General features: G+C 42.6%; 1 protein-coding gene across 1 annotated transcript in view; it reads right to left on the bottom strand.

The window, feature by feature from the left end:
* MON2 (MON2 homolog, regulator of endosome-to-Golgi trafficking) overlaps positions 1 to 18,804 on the bottom strand; it is a 775,721-nt gene that overhangs the window by 478,462 nt on the left and 278,455 nt on the right. Inside the window, 1 exon segment of the mRNA XM_069229077.1 lies at positions 3,616 to 3,697. Coding sequence (XP_069085178.1) covers positions 3,616 to 3,697 — 82 coding nt within the window.

Raw genomic sequence — 18,804 nt, 5'->3', positions numbered from 1 at the left:
GTTGTAATGTGCTGGGCCCGTGGCTGGCGGCGTGAATGGTCTTGTGCATGTCATGTATGAAAGGTGTATGAATGGACTGTAAAGCGGTTGGTGCCTTGCCATGGCTGTACAGCTCACGAGCTGTGAGTCATTGGTTCAGTTTTTTGGCCTTTCAGTTATTAACAGTGCATTTCATTTTGGTGAAATCTCTTGTTAATAATCCACTGAACCATCACGCACCCTTGTGCCAAATCCACCCAGTATGTGTGGTAAAAATGTCAAAACCTGCTCCGCTGTAATCAGGCGTCGCAGCACACTTGTGACACGCTAGGCGCCTCGGGTGGGACCCTGATGACGAAGCATGCCACCAACTTAGTTGGTGGGTGAGGGGTCTTTTTAACATAACCTAAGTGCATTTCTTTTCACAATTTTAGTGTTTGGAACATCACATAAGTATGTGGACACACCAAAATGATCTATTGCAAAACTACCTGTGTTTGGCACCTATTGTTTTGGTCCCGGGTGCGGCCTTCATCTAGGGAAACCTACCAAAACCAGACGCGTTTTAAAAATAGACACCCCAAGGAGTCCAAGGAGGTGTGGCTTGCCTAGATCCCCCAACATTTTCTTACCCAGACTCCTCGGCAAACCTCAAAATTTGCATAAATAAATCATAGTTTCATCACTTTTCTTTGTAGGATCACCGCTGCAGCACAAATTTCCTACTACCCAGCATTCCCCTCAGTCCCCGAAATAAAAAGATACCTCACTTGCATGGGACCCCAAAGCAGAGTCAGCCTAAAAGATGTATAAAAGAAAAATATGTGCTTATCAACTCGCTGTGCTATCCCCTCAATCTCTACAAGTTTTTAGCCTTTTTCTGTTGCAGGCACCTGGCCCACCCCCACAAGTGAGGTACCATTTTTAAGAGAGGAAAAAGTATTTTTTTGGGCCAAATTGTGAGGTTTGCAAAGGATTCTGGGTAACAGAACCTGGTAAGAGCCCCACAAGTCACCCCATCTTGGATTCCACTAGGTGTCTAGTTTTCAAAACTGCGCAGGTTTGCTAGGTTTCCCCAGTTGCCAGCTGAGCTAGAGGCCAAAATCCACAGGTAGGTAGTTTGTAAAACACACTTCTGTTTTCTGTGGAAAAATTTGATGTGTCCACGTTGTGTTTTGGGGCATTTCCTTTAGCAGGCGCTAGGCCTACCCCCACAAGTGAGGTACCATTTCTATCAGGAGACTTGGGGGAATGCTGGGTGGAAGGAAATTTGTGGCTCCTCTCAGATTCCAGAACATTCTGTCACCGGAATGAGAGGAAAAAGTGTTTTTTGGGCCAAATTTTTAGGTTTGCAAAGGATTCTGGGTAACAGAACCTGGTCAGAGCCCCACAAGTCACCCCATCTTGGATTCCCCTAGGTGTCTAGTTTTCAAAACTGCGCAGGTTTGCTAGGTTTCCCTAGGTGCCGGCTGAGCTAGAGGCCAAAATCCACAGCTAGGCACTTTGCAAAAAACTGCTCTGCTTTCTTTGTGAAAATGTGATGTGTCCACGTTGTGTTTTGGGGCATTTCCTGTTGCGGGTGCTAGGCCTATCCACGCAAGGTACCATTTTTATCGGAAGACTTGGGGGAACGTTGGGTGGAAGGAAATTTGTGGCTCCTCTCAGATTCCAGAACTTTCTGTCACCGAAATGAGAGGTAAAAGTGTTTTTTGGTCAAATTTTGAGGTTTGCAAAGGATTCTGGGTAACAGAACCTGGTCAGAGCCCCACAAGTCACCCCTTCTTGGATTCCCCTAGGCGTCTAGTTTTAAAAAATGCACTGGTTTGCTAGGTTTCCCCAGATGTCGGCTGAGCTAGAGGCCAAAATCCACAGGTAGGCAGTTTGTAAAAAACACCTCTGTTTTCTGTGGAAAAACTTGATGTGTCCACGTTGTGTTTTGGGGCATTTCCTTTCGCGGGCGCTAGACCTACCCCCACAAGTGAGGTACCATTTTTATTGGGAGACTATGGGAACGCTGGGTGGAAGGAAATGTGTGGCTCCTCTCAGATTCCAGAACTTTCTGTCACCGGAATGAGAGGAAAAAGTGTTTTTTGGCCAAATTTTGAGGTTTGCAAAGGATTCTGGGTAACAGAACCTGGTCAGAGCACCACAAGTCACCCCATCTCGGATTCCCCTAGGTGTCTAGTTTTCAAAACTGTGCAGGTTTGCTAGGTTTCCCTAGGTGCCGGCTGAGCTAGAGGCCAAAATCCACAGCTGGGTACTTTGCAAAAAACAGCTCTGTTTTCTTTGTGAAAATGTGATGTGTCCACGTTGTGTTTTGGGGCACTTCCTGTCGCGGGTGCTAGGCCTATCCACGCAAGTGAGGTACCATTTTTATCAGGAGACGTCGGGGAACACAGAATAGCAAAACAAGTGTTATTGCCCCTTGTCTTTCTCTACATTCTTTCCTTCCAAATGTAAGACAGTGTGTAAAAAAGACATCTATTTGAGAAATGCCCTGTAATTCACATGCTAGTATGGGCACCCCGGAATTCAGAGATGTGCAAATAACCACTGCTTCTCAACACCTTATCTTTTGGCCATTTTGGAAATACAAAGGTTTTCTTGATACCTATTTTTCACTTTTTATATTTCAGCAAATGAATTGCTGTATACCCGGTATAGAATAAAAACCCATTGCAAAGTGCAGCTCATTTATTGGCTCTGGGCACCTAGGGTGCTTGATGAACCTACAAGCCCTATATATCCCCGCTACAAGAAGAGTCCAGCTGACGTAACAGTATATTGCTTTCAAAAATCTGACATCGCAGGAAAAAGTTACCGAGTAAAACGTGGAGAAAAATTGCTGTTTTTTTCACCTCAATATGTTTTTTTTTCAGCTGTTATTTTCTGAAGGAAACACTTGTAGGATCTACACACATGACCCCTTGCTAAATTCAGAATTGTGTCTACTTTTCAGAAATGTTTAGCTTTCTGGGATCCAGCATTGGTTTCTCACCCATTTTGGTCACTAACTGGAAGGAGGCTGAAAGCACAAAAAAATTGTAAAAATGGGGTATGTCCCAGTAAAATGTCAAAATTGTATTGAAAAATTGGGTTTTCTAATTCAAGTCTGCCTGTTCCTGAAAGCTGGGAAGATGGTGATTTTGCCTCCGCAAACCCTTAGTTGGTGCCATTTTCAGGGAAAAAACCATGAGCCGCCTTCTGCAGCCCTTTTTTCCCATTTTTGTTGAAAAAAACAAACTTTTCACTGTATTTTGGCTAATTTCTTGGTCTCCTTCAGGGGAACCCACAAAGTCTGGGTACCTCTAGAATCCCTAGGATGTTTGAAAAAAAGGACACAAATGTGGCGTGGGTAGCTTATGTGAACAAAAAGTTATGAGGGTCTTAGCACGAACTGCCCCAAATAGCCAAAAAAAGGCTCGGCACAGAAGGGGAAAAGGCCTGGCAGCGAAGGGGTTAATAATCTTTGTCTTGTTTGAGGCTGTTTACCTCTTGAGGATAACACTGCACCAGATCCTGGGAAGGAGTCTTTATCTTAGATAATTTAAAAAAAAAAATAGCATCATCACATTCAAGGGCCACAAATAATTAGCAGTCTCAAGAATAAAACTCTGTAAAGAACTGATTGAATACCTTGCATCAAGGAGCAATGAAAGAGCAGCAAGTAGGCCGCACCAGCAGGCATTCACCATCTCCTCCCAGACGGCTCTATTTGCTACAAAAAACACAAAAATGGAATATTAGTCTCACTGCAGTTACATCTTAACATCAGCAAGCACACACAAGTTCTAAACCCATACAAGATCTTTGTTTTCGTTCTGTGTACTCTCAAAGTTACTCACAGGAGACCATATAATAATGCCAGGAATACAAGCTATACACGTATGCACGACGATAACGACTAGTGGCAATGAGTCACAATTTTCCCTTCACTTTTCAAATAACATTGCATTACCTACATCTATCCATTACCCTAGTCCAGTTTCACCATATGTAGCCATAACCTTATTGCTAACCCTAATGTGAAACATTACCTTCAGCTTTATTCTAACCTTAACCGTTACTCTAACCCTACTGTCCACTCTGACTCTAATCCTAACCCCTACCCTGTCCCAATTTTCATCTTAACACCTGTCATGATGGCATGAACCTTGACTGCTTCGAAGCCTAACTTTTACCCAATGCTGAGTCTCTTGGATTCACCCTGCACACAAACCACACCTTCAGAACACATTTCCTAGGAAACTCTGGCTCATGCAACTGGATGGTGGCTCCATGGCCTCTTAGGCACAACACTGACCCCTCCCACTTAGGGACATCTTACGCAACGCAGAATATTTAATCCATGACCTGAACAAACATGACTCCCCCTTCCTGATGAATTTCAATTGACTGCCTCTAGTGGCCTCTGCTACTTTCAAAGCCAGCTGTATCATTTGCAAAGCCTACATGACCAGCACCACCCCCAGGCTCACCCCCTCTGGTGACTCTCAACATACCCTCAGCCACACACCACCAGACAACAGGCAAAAATGCATTAAAAAGACACAAAAAAAGGCAATAGTCCTTATCTATCTATGCATCAAGGATCTGGAACATCATCTTTGGATTTCTCAGGACCACCACAAACCAATTAATATTTAGGAAGTAATGCAGATTTTTAAAGAACACTAAATCATGATGCAGTTTGATAGTACTTCCCCGGCTGCTATATTACTTTGCTAACATACCAGTTTTCACACCTGCTGGCGTTTCTTCCGGGGCTTGCATGGGTTGTTCGTGAATCTGCTATGGGACGGAGGAAGATGAGGCATAGCTCACAAGAAACTTGAGCTACCGGTGGGAAAGGGAGGTCTGGATGTGCCATCCTTTGAATCCTACTATTTCGCGGTGCAGCTCCAGTGGGTTTTACCGATGGCTAGTAGGGACAAACCTATATGAGAATAGCACAGGAAAGGGCCCCCTCCCTCCACACATATTATATCAACTTCTATATCCTATCATCAAAATGCATCAATCTTGGTCACTTCACGCGTGGGTCGCTAGGAAATGCCTAATCAGGATCTCCCAGCTGACAAAACACATGCTTCCTTACTCCCCTGTAACTCCCCTCCAAGGCCTTCCTGGACCCCTGGGGCCCTTCACAATAGACCAACTGATACAGTGGCATGCCTGTTCTCTAGACACAGTGGGACATCTCTTCAACAATGCCCAATGAATCTCCTTTGATCAATTGCATCAAGACTGACATTCCTTCAGCCCAACTCCTCCTACATGGGCAAATACTAGCGACATTATGATCACTTTAGGGCGTGATAGATAATGAACTACCTACCCATTTAGTGATAGACACTGTATACATAATGGGGAGTGGCCGAAATATAATGGCTGTTTAAAGCCATCAGGGAACATACTGGGACCACATTGACACAACTGCAAAACCTTTGTAAGGAAGACTTGGCGAGGATCCTTCATGACACCGAATGGTCCAGAGCCTTAGAAACTCTCCAATCCGTGTCTAGAAACGTGATTTAAAAATATACAATTGATGATCCTACACAGGGCATACCTTACACCCTTCCAACTGAATCGGATTTTCCCAGTGGCCACGCTCACCTGTCCCAGAAGCTGCACCCGGAGGCCCACCTCTAACACATGCTTTAGTCATGCCCTAGTATCACAAACTACTGGCAGGCAGTGCATACTACACTAGCCACGATAACCAAATTAACAACAGGGAGGCTTTGGCTGTGAGCATCTTTTGAAGGGTGGGACAAACCACAAGGTACTGGCATGCTTCTCAAACCTTGGCCTCTTGTTGGCCAAAAGTCTTCTGACCATCCAGTGGCGAGCCTAGTACCCCATTAACCTATCCCCAGTGTCACAGGGCTTTGTTTCAGTGGAGGAAAGTGGAACGCTCTGCAGTGAACTGGGAAGAGGCCAGACGAATTCACAGACACCCCATGGCCGCTGCCTGGAACACCGTGATCTCACAGTTTAAGGTATTAATAGACACAGACTACCCCCCTTCACTGTATGCCTAGCCCTCTCATTCCTAACATTCGGAGCCACAGTAATCGCCAGGAAATCCACACCACCCTTTGTCCTGCTTTGCTTCTCTCTTTCACCATCGTAGGGCCCTCACACGAACCAAACTTGGCTTTAGCGTCTAACAAACACACACACAAAGCCACACTCAATGATGCATAGCTCATACTGAGCCACTACGACTGCATTTGGTACAAGAATATTGTCTTCTCGCCTTCATTTGTTTATTGGAAATACAACCCTTAGGGAACTGACTGATTCTAAATACTCACTGTATTTTGTAACCTGTTTGAAACAGAACAATTGGTCAATGTTTGCTTTTCTTTTTGCTGTAATGTTCCGCAAGGGTTGTAAATGAAAGAAAACCTCAATAAAAATAATTAAAAAAAAAAAAAACATGATGCAGTAACAGTCAACTTCTACTTCCATAACCCAGCCTTCTCTTCAACCTCTTTGATCCTGTACAGAGCTTTTGTGCCTTTTGGCTAGGTTCACATTATACAAATGACACATGCATAAATTCAATATTACATTGTTTTGTTTCCATTTTGAAATTTTTAACTGTCAATGTTCTTTAGATTTTTCTTCATTTTAGCGTTACTTTTTAAATTACACGTTAAACAATGTCAGAAAAGATGTAGATTATAACACTGCATAATATAATCTAGCAGGCAATGCAGCCCTTATACTAAAGAAAGAAATAAGATATGGCTTGTCACTAAATAGATTAGATTTGCAATTTATACAACCATTGCCTCATATGGAGCAAATATCTGTATTGTGGTGTGAGACTGTTATGTCATACCCAGATGGGTGGTACGTTATAACAATCTATTGAACATACAACTAGAACAAAACCCCAAAAGCAAAACTGAGTTTGGTGATGGATAATATATGAAATGTGATTTAACCCTGCAATAGCAGGACAAGATTCCTTGATATGACTGGCATGCAGAGCTGAGTCAGGAATGAATGGGGGAATGCAAGATGTAAACAAATAATGTGAAAGAGCTTTTAGACAATGAGTGCTGAAAATTGGATGGTATGTATTTGTTCCAATGCCAAGGCAGACACATGCAAGCATATTGTCACAAAAAGAAGATTTAATTTAATATAACATTTAAAGCTAAGAAACTATTTGAGATTGAAAAGGAAATGACAAACATACTGTTTACCAAATACAAGGCAGTACTGCATTATAAAGTTGTTAATTTAGCCAAAAGGCTTTCTGGAACAGCATTATCAACAAAGCAGGTAAATACACTCCTATCTCTCTTCAATCGGGGGTGGCCATCTACAGCCTGTCTTTAGGATCTCTGGTGAATGCTCTGAATTGGGCACCTAAATCTACCACCACCTCTATTGTTTCTTTTAAATACCCCCCCCCCCTCCTTTTGCGTAGGTAAGCTTTTGCAATCTTGCTCTATTATCCGCTTCACATTTTACTGACTGTGGTACTCGAGGACATCATAATAGTTCCCTTCCTTAAAAAACATAATATGGCTCCTAATATTCCGAAAGCTTACAGAGCAATCCCAGCTAGAGAAGAAAAAAGGACACAGTCTCAATCAGAATAAGCCTCATTAGGGAGATCCTAGAATGGAAGTGGTCAGAACACAGACGAATGAGAAAGCTGTAGAAACCATCACAAACAATGTATCTGAAATGCAAACTTCCATTTTTGAACTACCCAGAAACAAAAGTGGAAGGTGCAGATAGGAGTTCTTCCTGTTTTTGGAAGTCCATGAAAAATCTGGCGGCCAGTCTGTGGACTGGTTTATGGAAAAGCACATCCTAGACAGTCTGAAGCCTAGGGGACTTTCAAACCTGTTCTGACCAGAAACCAGGTGCATCCCCAGGGCAATCATATCCTATATACTGAACTTTATAGACATGGATGCTATCCTTCAGAGGGCTACATTTGCCACATCAAAAAAATATGCCTGATTGTCATTTCAAATATACCTGGATTGCACACAACAAGCCTAACACCAAAAGAAGTCCAAAGAGGCTGCAAAAAGACAGCTTGAGAATATAAACTGATATACATGCTGCTTCTCTCACTGATATTGAAGGTAAGAAAGAAGGCAATTCACATTTTTTGCAACTCACCTAAGACTGTTTGTGACTGGCCTGAAGGATGGCAAAAAGAAAAGGCATTCAAAGAGGCATATGTCCTCAGGCTCCAATGTATGAACAACATGTCTCTGAATTAAATCCTGATCAGAATGAACAGCCTGCACCACAGGGAGACATTGCTCCGAGTTTGCTGTATAGAATACTAATGAACCCTGATGGAACACTGAGAGCAGTAATTTAACCTCAACTTTTAGTATTCATATGCTATGGTACCCATTTCACATAAACAAAGATCTTGACACCTGCAGACACAATGTGGAAGCTGTGAAACTGGACAGCTGGTGGTTCAGAGGTTGTCACAGTGCCGTCATCAGGTCCTTCTTCATGGGGCCCTGTCAGACACTTTGCTGACCCTTCGGATAGCCACATAGGTAGGAATAGGAAGTCAGGGATGTAAAATGTTAGTGCCATGCAAATGTTATATATATTTTTTTTATTCTTTGATGAATGTTGGTATTTGGGGTTGTGCTATGGGTAGGAAGCGAGATGAAGTGAGCTAGTAATGACTGTGTAAATGTCCATCTGTGTATTTGTTATTGTTCACGTATTAAGTGAGAATGGTGCTCTACAGTCAGGTACTAGGATGAGTTGTAGTCTATATCAAACAGAAGCAGTACTTTGTTGGGTTGTATCGTTTTTGTTATTGTCAGTTGAAAAAAGGAAAGCACGAACCGACCAGACTAACATAATACTGACATATCATATTCAACAATCTAGTCAAGATCTGCTAAATATCTAACTGTTTGAATCAGCTTTGCACAGCTATTTTAAAAACAACAAATGGCTATCCCCTCAGAGATGTTCTTTTGGATTTTTAAAGTCTGCATTACTATACTCAATGTCACAGAACATTATCATTTCTTAGGCAACAAAACATAACACTTGCCAGCTTTTCTACACTGGGACTGACGCAAATATTTTACTTTACAGTCGCCTTTTTCTTCATTCTCACATATAAATACTCCTTCAAATATGTGAGTTCAGCATTTCTGCTGTACAGAAAACCCTCTTTTGTTTGATTAAAGAGACTAAGGCCCTCATTACGACTTCGGCGGTGAAACCGCGGGCGCCACTATACCACCAGTGCTGGCAGTATTGGTGGCTCACCTATTATGATATTTTCGCTGGGTCAACGGACGGAAACACTGTTTCCGTCCGCTGGCCTAGCAGAAAAATCACATCAACATCGCAGCCGGCTCATAATAGAGCCGGCGGCAATGATGATGTGCAGAGGTTGCAGCAGCACCTGTCGCGCATTTCACTGCCCGAAATTCAGGCAGTGAAATGCGCGATGGGGCTGTGCCTGGGGGCCTCTGCACTGCCCATGCAAAGTGCAGGGGCACCGAGGGGCACCCGAGTCCCCCCTTACCGCCAGCCTTTCCATGGCAGTGTTTACCACCATGGACAGGCTGGAGGTTGGGGATTATGACCACCTGGCAGAAGCCTGGCAGTCAAGTGGAGAGGCCGGCGGTATGGCCCTGGCTAATACGCCACAGTCATAATACATTGGCGGAACACCGTCAGTGTCATAATGAGGCCCTAAATGTCTGTAAGAATCTAGCCCACATATAGCGTACACATGATCCATAGCTTTTCTCTTAGTTTAATAAAAGCATTAATAAATATAAGCATGTTGTGGTAGCGTGCCGTCATTTACAGACAGCAGGTTCCGGGAACTGTCCAAAACCTTTCCCACTAAATTGCAGTTTTATTGATAAAACTATATAGTGATTTAACAATAATCTTTGAAAATTGGCTTTAGCACATAACCAAATAAAGTGTGGAAATATTTGTTTTCATCACACAGAAGTACAAAAATAGGGCTTACACAGCTACTGAAATATATTTTGAAATGTCTGTACAGTTGACTTAAATGTTGTGTGTTGGGTAAAACCTGCCACCCTACAGCCTTTCATTTCACACTCTTTGTACAACAGATCAGAGAGTTCACCTTTCAAAATTCTGGAACTCTGAAGTCAGAAGGAAAAGTAATTGTAAGAAGACAAACTGACGTCTGACCTCTATCTCTGAATGCAGAGCAAATGTGACAAGATAACAAGATTTAAAGGCGTCTTTATTGCTCCTATACTTTCTGACTGAACCCAACACCTGTTCTTTGTCAACTTGCCAAAAGTGGCGAGTAGGCCCAAAAAATTGCACAACCGGATTAAATATGACTCGCCACAGCGAGTGGGTGAGTAGATTTTTTTGAGGCCTGAAGAGAAAATTGCTACTTTGGAGAGGGGGTGCCCCCTGGGTGCCAGATGACATCAAGAAAATAACAGAATAAAAACACACTGGGGAAGGGATCTATATTTTCTGGTAGATAAATACATATCTTATTGACAGAGGCTCCAGAGGAAAGGAATAAATTAGGGAAACTGTTTGCTTGGTAACTGGGCAGGAAAGCTCCTAAAAAAATGATATTACAGTTATTAGATGCAAAAAGGATGATCCAAAAATACTCAGGGTGCTACTGATAGTGAGTTTCAAAAATATTTCTGAAAACATTACAGACAACTGATGATCCTTGAGCCAGAACAAGAGAAATGCTGATCTGACAAAAGTCCCCAAGTAGAGACACCACTTTTCAAAAAGGAACTAGAGGCACCTCATGCCGATACACAAGTTGGAAATATCCTGGGTTCAATATGGGCTCCCAACTGAATTCTATCAGATAGGGACCTCTCTAACTATGGAAAAATTACCAGAAATTGCTAATGAGGTTCTGCAGATTGGTCAATTACCCCATTCATTGTGGGAAGAAATGATAGTGGTAGTACCCAAGACAGATGATCATCCCAAGGATTTTAAATCATACAGACCCTTGTCTCTGATAAACAGAGCTATAAATCCTTTGCAAGCCCACAGTGTTATGAACGGCAAAAGTGATCCTACCGTACGTTATGATTATGTTATGAATATGCTACCCAAGGTAAGTTTTCGAAAATTAGACAACATGATGACTGATTTTGTTATGGGCAGGCCCCAACACAGAATCAAATTATCTACCATTAAGCTTACTTATCAAATAAATAGGTCTAACTATTTAACCCTACGAGGCTATTTCAAATCCCTAACTGTAAACAGCTATTATTGATGGGGTGCCACACTAACAAGCCACCAAGATAGCCAAACTTGAGACTCCCCTATTTGGTCTCAAATAGGTACAAGATCTGGACAGGTAGTAAAGCATGCGCCTTTTCTGGCAGAAACTAACATCTTTGGCCTTGTGATTTTTTCTAATCTACGTCAGGAGCCTGATTTGATGGGCTGGATTGAGGGAGGTTACTAAACCATGCAAGAACTACATATGACTGACAATATCTTGACCTTCAACGAGGCTAGAACCCGATTAAGGTGGACCAATTTCTACCAAACCTACCAAAAGAGACAAGGGTTGTATATACTACAAGTGAGACCTTGCGTAACAAGTGAATGTGCTGTATTAACTACACCAAAACAAGGAAGTTCACTGATTTTAGCCTTATATAGAGACCTAGTTACTGAAAAACTAAGAAAGCCCTTACAAGATAGTGAGAAAAAGATACTGAAACACAACTTAACATATAATAATTGGACTAAAATACTGGCATAAAAAAAGAAACATGAGTAATACTAGATTTGACAATATAAATTACTACTTAGGGCATATCTCACTTCAGTATTGCTAGGTAACATTTACAGTACCAAATCAAAAGATAGTCCAAGATGTTGCCACAACGATTCTGATCCCCTATTCATGAGATGGACAGGTCCTGCTGTAAAATATATTATTAACTTTGCTGTTCAACAAAAATGTGAAGTATGCAGAAACAGAAACTGCCTGTCAAAGGACGGGGGGCTATAGTGATTTGCAGGACTAATGTGAAAAGTATTATTTATGTAAAGTTTGTGTAGAGCACTGACTCAAACCACTGTTTGCCATCTAAAAGCACTGGAGAAGCTGTAGACATCACATACTCGCGACCATGGATATGCCAATAAGGCTCAAGCGTAACTTCAAACTAACAAAAGATAAATCAGTAAGACAAGGGCAATAGTCCATCAATCAATCAGAAGGGATTTATAGAACACAACAGCTATTCAGTGAGTTTCCACAAGTGCTGGATAGAAGCATGATTCACCTATTGACCTTGTTATTGGAAAGTAAGCTCGAAGAGCCAGTTCTTAAGAAGTTGCTTGAAAACCAGCATATACTTTGCTGAGGGAGTGCATTCCAGTCCCTAGCAGCCAGCCGGGAGTAGAAGCTGCCACTCCACATCTTCCTTCTGAACTGTGGGATCACCACCATCAAGTGGATGAATGGAGTGTTCTTGAGGGTTTGTACGAGGTGAATCTGTCAGATAGGTATAGAAGGCCCGAATGATAGACAGCTGTGTGTGTGTCAGTTCTAGTCCTTTAAACTTAACTCATTCCCTAATAGGTAGCCAGTGCAGTTCTTTCAAGTACAATTGAATATGGACTCTCCTTGATAGTTTCAGCAGGAGCTGTGCTGCAACAAAGCAAACTAACTGGAGTCTCATGAGGAGCTATGCCGGAAGAACCCAATATTTGGTTTAGTCCAGATATGAGATGATCAGGGCCTATTATCACTGTTTTCTGCTGAGGCTGAGGGAGAAAGTAAAAGACCTTCTTTAGAACCTTTAGGAGCCCAAAGCACGACCCTACTACGCCGGCCACCTGGGGGACAAATGTGTCAGAGTTATCAAATTTTACCCCCAGATGTCAACTCGGCCAGCAGTTGTTATCGTAGTTGGGAGGTGATAGATCGAAGAGCAGAATTTCAGTATTACTGGCATTATATTGAGGTTGCTGGAGGGCATCCACTAAAACACTGCTGTGATGCAGCCCTTAAACGTACTCATGGTGGTGGGGGAGTTTTTGTCTAGAGTGTGGAGAATTTGCGTGTCAACAGCTTAAGATACTATTTGTATGCTGTACTATTCTACAAGGGTCGCCAGTGGGGCCGTATAAGCATTCAATAGAGTAGGACTCAATACTCACCATGGAGGTACAGAGAAGTCTAATGGCTTGGGTTCCAAAGTATATGGAGCCATCCATACTGATTGACTTCTACGTGACAGAAAGGAGCGGAACCAGGCCATGCAGGGCCACAAACTCCAATGTCACTGAGACACTGTAGAAGTATAGTGTATGAGATGGTGTCAAAAGCCGCAAGTAGATCACGAAGAATCAAGGCCCTTTACTTCCCCTAAAGCACCGCAAGCCTAATGGTGTCTTAGACTACAAACAGAGTAGTTTCAGTATTAAAACTGGGGCGAAATCCAAATTGAGAAGGATGAAGAAGCTTGTTCTGCTCTAAAAAGCCAGTAAGTTGTTAGTCAATAAGCTTTTCTAAGATCTTACCAAAAGCCAACAGCAAGGAGATCGGTCTAAAATTTGTCAGCAGAAGGCTTTTTTAAAAGAGGAACTAATTTGGCCTTGTTTCCAGCAGCTGCAAACTGCTGTCGTCTGAATGGACATGTTTAGGAGCTGATTTAAGGAGGGGTTCATTGCTGCGCAGGTAGGAACAAGGATATGGGGACGGCACAGATAATCAGGGGAACCTGATCTGGAAGCTCTTGGGGCGTGAACAGACTCCTCCAGATAGATGGATGCAAACTCATGCATGGAGTAAGACAGGGTTGTAAAGAGTAATCTCCTGCAGAACATTAGGTACACTACTAACCGGGGGTTCAGAGTTGCCAGATCACAACAAGTCTATTATAGTTTATATTTTGGCGGGAAAAAATGATAGTTGTACACACAACCACTTTTTTTTACAATTATAAATACTTCACTAGGTTTATTGTGGGAGTCAGCAATCTGGGCTGTAAAGAAGTCTGCTTGGCCTTTCTTGATTGTGCAAAGATAGTTTTTTAGAACACTCTTATAGATTATTTGGTTGCGAGGGAGATAGAATCTCCTCCACTTTCTTTCTAGTTTTTTCCATTGTTTGTATAGCTCTTTAAGTTCATCAATAAATCAAGGGGCAGACTGCAGTCTGTCCCTGGCGGGAGCCTCTCTGGGTTTAATGGGTGAAATGATGTTGACCGACAGAGGATCAGCATCAATATCTCTGCTCATGTGCCGAGCATGCTTGCTCAGAGAAAGAAGAAACTTTGAGAGACAAGCTGTGGCCCAGTTTCTTCGAGATAGAGGGAGACAATTCCTACATCCAAGAGGACCATGTTCCACCCTCCATTTACAGCGTATAAAGTTATGGTCGGACCATTCCTTTTGTTTGATGTCTAGAACCACAACTTGGCTATTAGAGAAAATGAGGTCCAGGATATGGCTGGCTACACGGGTGGGCTGGGCCACGAATTGTTGCATATTCCAGGAAGACATGTCTTTCAATACAAGACGACCATGCGGGTCTGAAGCTAAATCCACATGTATATTGAGGTTCCCTTAAAACTGTGAAATTGGGGTATTTTAGCAAGCAATTGGACATTAACTCATCAAGGGAGGAAATGAATTCACCAGCATGACCGGAACACCAGCCAGGGATTTGTTTGCAGAGAGTGTAAGGCAAAAACCCATGGATTCCACCCCCTGAAGCTCATTAGTGTCAAAAGTAACACATCTAAGAGAGTATTTGTAGACGACTGCACTACTGCCACCTCTTTTGCCTACTCTGTCATGGTGCAATATAGAATTGCCTGCTAGAATACCTAATGCTATGTCCGGGGCTGAGCTATCGGACATCCATGTTTCAATAGTGTCTCCAAGAGGGTGAAAAATCCTGAAGCTGAAGTTTTAGAAATAATAACCAGTCTTTGGCATCTAATTGGCAAGTTAATGTAGAACATACATGAGAAAATCCAACAAAAAGCTGCCTGTAATCTGGAGGATCCAGTCCCTGTTGAATGGAACACAAGCGTCTTTAGGACTCATAGGATGTTATGCTTGAGCATTCAAAATCTAGTAGGGTTAAAACCTCCAATTTGATAACGAAACTTAAGGGTAGATAAATTGATTCTGGAATGGGTGACCGCCCATAACAAAATCAATCAACATGCTAATTTTTCCATTTTCAGCAGGCCAGACAGGGATATCCAAAGGGATGTGCCATGAACACAGATATAGCTACCTTCAATTCCTTTAAACATAAGTAGTTGAATAACAAGGAGGATTGTGGAGGATATATGAAGCCCTGGGATGGATGGTAGGACTGAAAGAATACAGGCAGATTACCTAGTGTACAATCAAGACTCCGACACAATGCAACTCCAAAACCTGCTCAGATGTGATATTAAGCAGTCATATAAGATGTAATTTGTCAATTACCATCCTATTTACTCCTCCTGTCCCAACCTTAGAGGCACAGACAAGCAGTAGCAAATAAAAGGCATGTCATGCACTAAACCAATCTGGCGCCCTACAGTCATTACAGTAATTACTCCTCAGAGTGGGAGGAAATTGTTGCAGAATACGCAGATAAAATATACACCAGAAATACTGTTACTGAAAATAACATTTTCATCTGATGGATACTTCTGCCTGCAGATTTCTTGTCACATGAATCGATAAGGCATTATCTAACAGAAGAGGCTCGGAGAAGAAAGCAGCTAAAGGGATTGCCACCACAACAGTAGGCTAGGCATTCATTCCTAGGCACTGGCAATGATGAGGTAATCCTGAAGACACCGCTGTAGTCGATACTAATTGGTAACATCCCAAACAGCAACATCACTAAAGCACAGCAGAAGCATAACCTAATAGACATAACCCCCTCCCCCTCCCCACATGTCTAGGCACTTCTGCAGAGCAGAAGACAATAAAATATCTCAACAATATACAAGAACCAACCAGTCCAGTAGAGAAAAAATGGGCGACTCAAACAAACTGGTGATAAAAAACACTTACGGAGAAGTTAATCAGTCATGATCAAACCACAGCCACCTGAACTAGAAGACCTAAAGACAAAAATAAAAGACGGAAGCATAATCAACACCTCAAGAAAAGAGAGAACACCAAAAGGGAAAGTACTAATAGAAGGTAACAGCTACTCATCCTAACCGGGCTCAAGCCACCTAAGAACAAGCAGAAGTAAAAGTAGTGCCAAAAGAGAATAAAGGCTAACATATACCAGTAAAAGGAGAAAATAAAGGACCACCAAGGAAAACTCTGCAGCAATGAGGAAATAATGGTTAAGTGCTGAAAAGTAAACCATTCAGCAGAGGCTTGGGGTGCAACCGTTTCACTAAGTGTAGGAGAGTCTTTAAAGCCTGTGCTACCCAATAAGGTGCGGGGAGCAGAACCAAGATAAGCACGCCTTCACAGCACACCCAAAAGTGCATCCAGCCAAAGAAATAGCAAAAGGCAAAGAGAGAGAGGAAACAACCAAGTGTAGAGAAAACATCAACAGACCACAAGCTAACACAAAGTGATAGGGCTTGGAGAAAGTTAAACCACCAATGACAGTGAAGGACAGCTACTTAAAATAGAGAAAACTGGACAAGTGCTTCCAACGTAAAACCATCCATTTCCACATATAATAGCCCAAGCTAGGAAAAACAGCCTGAAGGCAGCACTCATCCTGGAGTGAAGGGCAACCGCATACAGAAAAGGAATACCAGCCAACATGAGCACCTCATCAGGGACTAGCAAGAACATCCCTCTCACTCAGAACAAAAACAGATAGCGTTATAAAGGCCTAAAAACATCATACCTCGACACAGTGAGGCAGATATCACACAGGTGAGTGAAACCATTTGGTAACACCTGCCCCCAAGTCAGAAGGCATCAATCAAGAACGAGGGCAACAAACGCAAATTGTGACTTCATCAGCAATACATACTGGTCTGAGACCAAGACGTCACATCGCCCTATCTACTTCCACTGCAATTGACTGCAGCAGCCTTCAACTAAGCTGCCCAGACTCCCTGCAGAGCAAAATCTAGAAGGTCTCAGAACATCAGCATATATCAGACCCAGCAAGACCTAGGATGTGAGGAGAGGATGGAGAATAGGCAAACAGTATGCCAAAGCAGTACACAAGATGCAGTATAAGCAAACAAACAAAAGTCATAACAGAAACTAATGAATGGGTTGCAGGCCTCAACAACAAATTACAAGCCAGGGCAGAAGACAAGTCCCAAGCCCGTAAACAGAACCTCAAAGAGTTCATCTCTTACGGACATCTAGACTTCCAATACAAGATTATTTTCAAGAAGGCCGTGTCCTGAAAGAGGAATCAGCATAAAGAAAGTAGACAAACCATATACCATTCCAAGCAGGCGTGACCCATGACAGGAACTCCCACAGGAACTAAGGCACAATCCCCAGAGCAAAAGAGCAAAGTCAGCGACAACACTGCCATGAACAACAGAAGACAAGCTACCCTTCTGATTTGCAACTCTCAATGGCAGGTGCACTAGACCGGTGCACAGGAGGGTGCAAAGCCCAGAGAAGGGCCTTTGAAGCTGCCTCAAGGCCTCCCTTAAGTAGGACATGCATACAACAGACACTCCTCTTAAATACTCGGAAAAGTATGAAGGCTTCCTACAAGCTCAAGAGAAGTGTGTCTCATATATGGTTTAGCTGTAAAACAATCATAAGCCAGACAACGGCACTCAATAAATTCCTAAGAGGAGAGCCATCAAACTACACAAGGAAAAAAAAGTGCCCTCTGTGTGTACCCTCCCATTCTGAAAAGACATAAGGGACCTAACCGAAAACAACAGCGTAGAAACATGAAGGATCCCCACTGATTTGGCTACCGAATTCACTGTGTCTAGGCCAGACCAAAGGAGTTGATTAACTGCAGCAAATTCATCACCAACTGCACGCATGACCAATAAGCAGTAGACTGTCATATCATAAAAATCATAGGAGTTGTTTATAGTATTACATATCACATAAAAAGAAGAAGTCCTTCCTTATGGCATCAATAGACTTCCAATTCACATCCAGTGGAACAGACTGAGATGGAGGAGAGTGTAGATAATTCTGAGATCTAAGGAGGTTCACCACACAACAGGGTCAGGAAGAACCAAACGAAAACATTGCATGACTCAAATGCTCACAGCTTAATCAGAGGTTAGTCTATTCCCAATATACACTGAGGGTTCATTAAAGTCTCAGCATTAATTAAAAGGCAGCAAGGGCTCAGGTGAGGAAAGGCCAGCAAGATTTCTGTCAACAAATTAGGTTTCACCTCTGTTAAGTATCGTGGAAAATCCTTCACAGCTGTGCAGTTTCATTAGGAGGACATGGAGCACATTCAAGATCAATCTCAGACTCTGACTCCTATCCATTGTTGGTATTAAAGGCACAACAGGAACTGTCCTCACATTCCAAAGAAAGGGCGGCACAAAATGCTTCCCTGATGCCAACTATATCAAGTCAATGATGTAGTTCCTTCCTCAATGCCATAAATGAATTTAAAAAAAGGACCTAGAAGAACAAGCAGAGTCCCTGGCACTCTGGTGAGGCTTGAGGAAACCGCTGCAAGACCAGATGGATGTGCCCAGTCTACTTCAGCCCCAAAAATATCCAGAACCTTGAAAATCCACTGAGGGTCCTGCAATGGCACCTGTTTCAGTACCATCATCGACACCAAATGAAAAAAACTGACAAGCCGGCAGAGTGAAACACATCAAGGTCAAGATGGAGCTGACCAGC

The sequence above is a fragment of the Pleurodeles waltl genome, chromosome 4_1 (genome assembly GCF_031143425.1).
Source record: "Pleurodeles waltl isolate 20211129_DDA chromosome 4_1, aPleWal1.hap1.20221129, whole genome shotgun sequence".
Classification (NCBI taxonomy): domain Eukaryota; kingdom Metazoa; phylum Chordata; class Amphibia; order Caudata; family Salamandridae; genus Pleurodeles; species Pleurodeles waltl.
This window is presented reverse-complemented; position numbering and strand designations above follow the sequence as displayed.